The sequence below is a fragment of the Monopterus albus genome, unplaced genomic scaffold (genome assembly GCF_001952655.1).
Source record: "Monopterus albus unplaced genomic scaffold, M_albus_1.0 scaffold354.1, whole genome shotgun sequence".
Lineage (NCBI taxonomy): Eukaryota > Metazoa > Chordata > Actinopteri > Synbranchiformes > Synbranchidae > Monopterus > Monopterus albus.
In genome coordinates, this window is record NW_018128234.1 from 320,350 (window position 1) to 328,117 (window position 7,768).

A 7,768-nucleotide genomic window follows, 5' to 3' on the forward strand; every position below is an offset into this window, starting at 1 on the left:
TACACAGAGAAAGCTACAAATCACTTTGTGGATGAGAAAAAAAAAGTCTGCATCCTTTTCTAATTGAGGCTGAGATCCCTGTGTGTTCCTCACAAACATGTTGCTACTTGGCTGAAAACCACAAAAAAGCCTCTTGTTTTGAAATCTGTGTAAACAACCCATGTCAGAAACAAACATGTTTCATGTTCCCAGGCTGTGAAAACCATTCAGTTGTACACTTTCAACACAGGTACAACACACATACAAGCTAACCTACACATATTTAGCCGCTGTGGTTGGAACCACTCGACGCTCCCTCATTACAAAAAACCAAAGCAGTGAGTTTCTCAAAGCAGAACGATTTCAACATGGCCTCCAGCCAAAGTGTCAGATCGAGAGACATCTGCAGAGCAGCGAAATGAAAGTGGAGGAAACCAGAGACAGAGGCGAGGACGTCACTGACCTGCAGACAGATTGCCAGGTTGACCCTGCAGCCGAAGGAGGTGCTGACAGCTCGAGGGTGGAGTCCCAGGTCCTTGAAGAGCTTGGAGAAGGACTGTGTTAGGGCTATCCTGGGCCGCTCCTCCGCTACAACCACACAGGTCCTCACCCGCGACAGGTCCAGTCCTCGAGACTGGAGGATACAACAAGGACGGAGATTCAGAGGTTGCCTCTGAGCCTCAAAGAACAATCCTTAGTTAAACTCATAAAATAGGATTCCTTCATCGCCCACCTTCAGCGAGTCGGTCTGCAGGCCCAGGCCTTTGGTGCAGAGCTCCATGACACTGTAGGAGCAGAACGTGTCTCGGACTTTGTACTGACTGACGGCAGACAGCCAGAGAGCTGGGTTCACCTCCAGCTCGGACGGAGGGATCAGGATGGACTGGTGACCTGAGTACACACTGCAGAGCGAAACCAGACCGCAGGAGACTGAGTGTGCGGTACTGATGGAAATAGTTCTGACAAAAGACTACTGCATGATCAATATGCAATACAAGCCACTACACCCCTGACACCCCCTTGTTGACATCATTATGCGACCTCATCATCCCATAAACACAGATGTACCAGGTCTATCAGACTTGTATTTTGGTCTCTTTCACCTGAAATCAGCTTTAGTAAGGTCTCTTCATCGCTCTTTTGTCTGTGCTGCTGCTCACCATGCTGATAAATCATCTGTCTACGCCACTGATAGCCTCCTGTTTTTCTCAAGTCACTTGCACACAAGTGATCTTGGAGTTTGTCTTTTGCACATGCGCTCTTGTAGAAAGCTGATTAGAAACCTGGTGACGTGTATACATGGCAGAGAAATCAGCGTCCTCTGGGAGAAATCTACCTGGGGACATCAGGTTTCCCTAGTCCCCTGCACCAATTACAGAAAAAGCTGACGGTAACCTGGTTACTTAAGTGCATGTAAACGCAGTCAGTGGTCTAGAATAAATTTTCGTGAAATGTTAAAACGAAGAAGAAGAAAATGTTAAAACTACAGGCAAACATTTTCCAACATTATACGGCACTGAGAAAACCCTCAACATGCCAAGAAACATATAAGCACAAATTACTCTAATCAAAAAAATTATCTTGCATCAAAGTACTGTTGTCATACAGTAGTTTCCACACAACTACTGCAGCACTGTGAGTGGAAGGGGAAGCAGACGGCCTGTGCTCTCTGCAGCCACGTCCCAGTAAACACACCACTTCTAAACAGATGCTTTAGAAAACAAAAACTTTTTTAATCTGGTGTGTTTGTGGTTTCATCCTTCTTCCCAAAGGCCTTTGAAAGAAGTGTTTGAAATGGGTGAACATAACAGGAGTGAATTTCACAAGCAAAACAAAAAACATTTAATTTACTTTGACTTAGTGGTGTTTGTCTAATTCAGTGTACTTGCTCTGTTTGTGTGTCTGACCTGCAAAGGCACCAGAGGACGAAGCCCAGGCCACAGTACGGGTCCAGGCAGATGGCGACCTCTCTGGAGGGGTAGAGCTCACACTGCAGCTTGATGGAGCGACAGAAGGCACTGGTGGCTGTGTGAGACATCTGCCACAGACACACACAGGCATAGTCATCAAGACGCACATTCTGTCCTAAAGTAGTTTTTTGCAAGGAAAATGAACAGTTCTATGAACAAATAGTATTTTTCAGTTACTGGTGTCAAGAAACTACCAGTCCCTGGATACAGTGGGGGCTGTATGATTTTGTTGAATGATGAGTTGAACTGATGATGCTAAATGAAAAGTCAAATGACCCCCCAAAGTTACACGAGTTTCCATGAAGGTTTGTATCAGAGTAGATGACAGTGCTGCACCAGGTAATGCAGCTGAAAACCTGGAGATCAGCTTCAGCCAGCTGGTCTACAGTGTTTAAGGGATAATCGAATTTAGTCTTGTGCACGTTACTGTGTTTACCTTGACTCCAGCGAGCATGCCGGTGGTGGAGACGCTGAAGTCCAGGTAGGCCAGGGTGTCAGGGTTGGATGGTTTATACAGCAGAGGAGGTTTCTTCTTTGGCAAATCATCTGAAACAGAAGTCAGCCTGGTCACATCTACACAGTATAGAGCACTCAGCGTCACCTGAACTCAGGAGGGCAGACACTGAAACTCTCATCAGAATCTTTCATTTGTAGTTTTGTTTCCTTTTTTTTTAAAGTTTGCCTCTATTATTGTTCTCAATGTCGTAGCATTTGCAGAAACAACAAAGTAGTATTTTTGTCTTTGCAAACTGTGTGCGTGTTTGCACCTGTGTCCAGGACGGGGGGCCAGGTCCGGACGTCCACTGTGGCCGAGGCTTCTTTAGACTTCAGCAGTTTTGAGATGAGCTGTGTGGTCATCACGCACACCGACCGGCTCACCTGCACAATGACAGTGCCGACAACTTCAGTCTGATACAGTGCATTTACTGTAGATGCTGTGTTACCCAACAGTGTGGAAGAATGAGCACAGACTGAAACTGAACTGTTCACTTCAACTTGTGGTAAGATTTACAGCAGAGCAGCAGGAGAGCTGACCTCCGGCGTCGCCTGCTGCCAGCTCTCCGCAAAGATGAACGAGGCCGGTCACATTCATTCACTCATTTCTCTAGACTACTGGCTGTTCTCCCAGTCTCTGAAGCTGCCGACTCCTTTGCCCCTTCATTCTGTCTCCTTAAGTCTGTACAAGTTTTTATTTCACAGCTCTGTGGGTGATTTGTTAAATGACTGTTTGGCACAGAGGCGGTTCAGTCTGCCCTCATGTCATCTTAGGACGACACATCAGTGGCAAACTCAGTTGCTCTTAGATTCTGAGCTCCAGCTGCCACCATATTCTAGGGTGTAAATCAAATATACAGGCAGTGAAATATACAGTAAAGTGATGAGGATAAAGTCAACTGGGCTGAAATATGGGGCTTATTCAAAAATGAATATTACTACATTACCTTATTTGGAGAAAAAAAATGAAAAGAAGCATGAAGTACAAATTTCAACAGCCCGGAATGATGCAATGTTTGTGCAGATTTCCAAAGACTCAGTAAAGGAAAATGTAAATCTGTGAAACTTGACATAAACTATTGAATTAATTCAAAACCTTTAATTAATGTTTCCTCTGTACAAAAAAAATCCACTTCCATTCGTTCTTATTAATCATTTTCTAGCAAAAGATTATTTACAAAAACTACATCTGCTGCTGGAGTTTGGACCTATTTAGACTGTATACTAAACCGTGCACTGCTGCTCCGTGCACCTTGGAAGTAGGTGAAGTTGTACCAGGAATCACTACTTTCCAAAGGAAAACGAAAACACTCCAAAAATGTGTCAGATTTCCTAAAGGAAAATCTTCATATTGTTGCATCAGACTTGGCTCAGCCATCATTTATTCAAACTGTTTCTGTGCCTTTGTTTCTCCTTTTCACCCACATGCCAACTTTTCCCCTGCAGCCACTGTGTATGATGTATGTTGTAATATTAAGACACTGACGTTCTGGCATCTTTATTCAGATTTATAAACTCCAAGTTAACATGTACACTGAAACTTTGTTTTTCTTGTTATAATTCAGGATGCTAAATACAGTAATTTGAATACACTAATCAAAAAATATCTCCTTTCTCTGTGTTTAAGACAGTGACTCACTGAGTAAAGTAAATCAGGGAGTCACTGTCGGATGGTTTTGGGGTATTTCAACATTCAGTGAGTATTTCCTGAAAACTCTTTCTCTGTTAGAGGGCAGCTCAGAGCTGACAGGAACTGACGGATGGCATCTTCAAACCCCAGGATCACCAAGACAGCCCAGGGGTTTGTTTTTAAAGCTAGCTCAGATGTTATAACTGATGTCGAGAGATGATGCTGTGAGGAAAACAGAATCAATACGGTGGGTGAAGTCAGGACATTTGGTTTTTACCTCTACGATCATCTTGACGGTGGGCAGCGTGGTGGCGATGTTCTGCGGGTGAGGTGGTCGCACTGTGATTGGTACACAGCCGGCATAAAGGCAGCCATAGAACGCCACGATGAGGTCGATACCTGAAGGAGGACAAGAAGATGAGGTAAGGAAAGGGAGAGGGAGGGTGTGAGGGTATTAACAAGGACAAGGAGGAAGAGAAGGAGGAAAGGGTAGGGTAAAGGGAGAGGGTAGTGATGGAAAGGCAAGGGCATGAGCAGGGGGGAGACAAGTGGAAGAAGATGGAGAGGAAGAAGAAAGGAGGGAATGAAGATGAGATGTGAGGAAGGTACAAGAGAAGAGAAGGAAGAACAGTGAAGGAAGGAGGGAAAAGGAGGAAAGAAGAGGAGAGAAGGGATGATAGGAGAAAAAAGGTCATGTATGCTGTCACCGAGGCGAGGAGGGTAAATATTGAGCAGTGGACTCTGGAGGTGATTAAATGAGTCCTTCTTTAAGACAATCTCCTTGTGAGTGGGAGTTTGTCCTGCATCACTGCATCTGCGCTGCCAGGCTCCGTGTCTCAGGGGGAAATTACTACTCCTCTGCTCTTCATTTTCCTGTGGCTCTCTCTCTCTTCGACCTGCCTGTGCCTTCCTCATTTAAGCAGTTTGTCCTTGTTTATATGGCAACACAAAATTTAAAGGATCATTACAAAGTCTGGGCACATTTAGCCCAAATGATGTACAAATACTTAAAACACAATTTTTCCAAAGTAGCATTTCAATTATCTGAAACCAGTTTTATGTAGCCTCCTGTTTTTCTGTACTTAATAGATGCAGCTGCTAGTTTCAATGAGGCTTTGTTTCCAGTTTGACTTTTTAAAAGTAAACTCTTCACAAATGCCTCTGTGACTGCAAAGACGTACTTGAACTGCTGAAATGTGACGGCTCTGAGCTGCCGCTTCACACTGCAGTCAGTGTTTACCTGGAGGGTAGACCAGTGCGACGTGGTCTCCGTCCTGCAGGTGGCCCCGTTCAGCTAGCATGGCAGCAATCTTCTCTGCCCTCTTATGCAGCTGAACACAAGTCAGAGAGCTGGCTATGGTACCCTGGAGGAGGCCAGACACACACACACACACACACATACACAGACAGATGATTGACACATCCAATCAGCAGCGTCTATCATCACATGTCAAGTCTTATTTTCTGCTGAAGCATCTCGGTGCTGAACAGCTGTAAACAAACCATTGGATCATATTTCTATTATGCAAACATACAGAGTCAGTTCACACACAATCTCATATACAAAAACATCATGACTGTGATAACACAGACAAACAATCACATATATGCTATAGATCATTTCTCTCTTTCATTCTGTTCGAAGTTTTCAGCCATTCTGCAAAGACTATAAAACAAACAGCACATTGTAAAGCAAAGCAGAGAGACCCTGGTATCATGGTTTTATTCGTTCATGGTACTGAGATGAAAAGTGAGAAACCGGATCCCTCACAAGATGTGAAGGGTCAAATACTTGAGTGTTTAACGGCACAAAATGTGATTCTTGTTCACAAAGTCCAAATGAATCCACAGGATAATCCAGGCACGCCAACTACTCACAGCATTCAGGGCCGTGTGTGTGTGTGTGTGTGTATGCACCTTGGCTGAACCTAACTGCGGACCTCACGTTAAAAGCAATGTTAGTCACACATCTGCACAAAATATGTGGCAGTGTTCACTGGGAGGCCTTACTCTGGAGTTGAGCAGTGTGTACAGGACGTGGTCTGGAGTGGTCTGGGCTCTCCACTGTAACACCTCCGCAAGGAAGAGGAACTGGAAGACACAAACAACAACACAGGAACAGTGAGTGATGACACACACAAATGCAGGGAGGTGAGGGGAGGAAACAAGGCTTCATACTTCAATGGCAAAGACGAGCAGAGAGAGATGAACATTAGAGATGTGAGGGGAGAACAAATCAAAAGAGAACGTTTCTGTCTGGCTCCATCAATTTGTCATGATTTGCTGCCAAGCCATGACACCGCAGTGGGGGCGAGTCTTATTTGTGCCTTTGTATTACTTACATTATGGGGACCAAAACCCGTTAACACACTCACATTGTGGGGACTTGAAATGACTGAATTTTAGGGTGGGTTTAAAGTTGGGCTCAGGGTCAGGGTTAGGGTTAGGCAAGTAGTGGTTATGGTTAAGGTGAGGATATGTGATACAGGAAATGAATGCATCAATGTAAAGTCCCCACAAGGAATGAAAACACAGCGCGCGCGTGTGTGTGTTCAAGCTGCCGGCCTGTCGTCATTGGTGACAGATGAGGATTCAGCTTTCAGATTCATACCCCGCCGACCACAACGAGAAGCAGACCTCTGTTCTGTCCTGCACTGCGCTTGTCACATCTGGGAGGACTCGGTCTGGGCGCGCTTGATTTATACTGCAATTTTCACCGACTGAGGCCAGCTGCTCAAAACTGAATTATTATGCTTATATGTGAAGCTCTGTTACTCTGGCAGGGTTGAAGTGGGCAAGTGTCATTTGTCTTCAGCTTCATGTTCTGGTGGGTGCAGAGGGAATCAAACCAGGCCTTCACTAAGCCACCCAGTACTCGATACCATCAGAACAATACTGTCCAGATCTCAGTGTTGATCTGCTTTCTGTTGTTCAGGATGTTTAACATCTTTATTTGCACATACACTCACAAGCCACTTTATTAGGTACACCTGTACAATTGTACGCAGCACTTCCACCTTAGCGTCTGTGTTTATGAAGCTCAAAATGTTTCAGTTTTTGGTGAAATTGCCAAATGTTTATTATTGAGGTCACAGTTAAAGGTGGTGCTGTACCACCTGAGAGGATCACAATATTAGGAACACCTCTGAATATAATGCAGTCCAGAACAAGCCCACCTTTAACTGTGACCCCAATAATAAACATATAAATGAATGTATACATTTATGACAATTTTACCAAAAACAAACATTTTGAGCTTCATAAACACAGATATTAAAGCCGAAGTGTTGCATTGAAGTGCATACAGTTGTACAAGTGTACCTAATAAAGTGGCCTGTGAGTACTAGAAACAGCACTGGGGGTCCAAGTTTCCCATTTGACCATTTAAACAGGTGGAGCTGACCCACAGAGTTTGAGCTGATGAAAGCCTCTCATCTTCTCAGCAGCAGCTTCATGCATTACAAATCTCTGGGGGTGAAAAGACTTAAAGAAGGGTTTTCTCCCCCAATGAAAATATCACTCAGGTGCTTGACTGCTCGACTCTGAGCTGACATTAAACTTTCATGACCCTAAATGAAAGTCTGCTTCCTTCTCAGCTCTCTCAGGTTCCTGCATCACATATTAGCAGCTACTGTTTTGTCAAAGTATTTAACTAAAATGTCCTGCAGCTCCATGAGAGTGGCTCACAGTGACT

General features: G+C 44.4%; 1 protein-coding gene across 3 annotated transcripts in view; it reads right to left on the minus strand.

Annotated features, from left to right (window-relative positions):
* LOC109974928 (disco-interacting protein 2 homolog C) overlaps positions 1–7,768 on the minus strand; it is an 81,660-nt gene that overhangs the window by 12,528 nt on the left and 61,364 nt on the right. For all 3 annotated transcript variants that reach the window (XM_020625383.1, XM_020625382.1, XM_020625384.1), the window contains exons 24-31: positions 6,085–6,165; positions 5,315–5,438; positions 4,352–4,473; positions 2,717–2,828; positions 2,386–2,495; positions 1,887–2,017; positions 713–881; positions 443–613 (exon numbers count right to left, since the gene is read on the minus strand). In XM_020625383.1, coding sequence (XP_020481039.1) covers positions 443–613; positions 713–881; positions 1,887–2,017; positions 2,386–2,495; positions 2,717–2,828; positions 4,352–4,473; positions 5,315–5,438; positions 6,085–6,165 — 1,020 coding nt within the window. The remainder of the gene's footprint in view (positions 1–442; positions 614–712; positions 882–1,886; positions 2,018–2,385; positions 2,496–2,716; positions 2,829–4,351; positions 4,474–5,314; positions 5,439–6,084; positions 6,166–7,768) is intronic.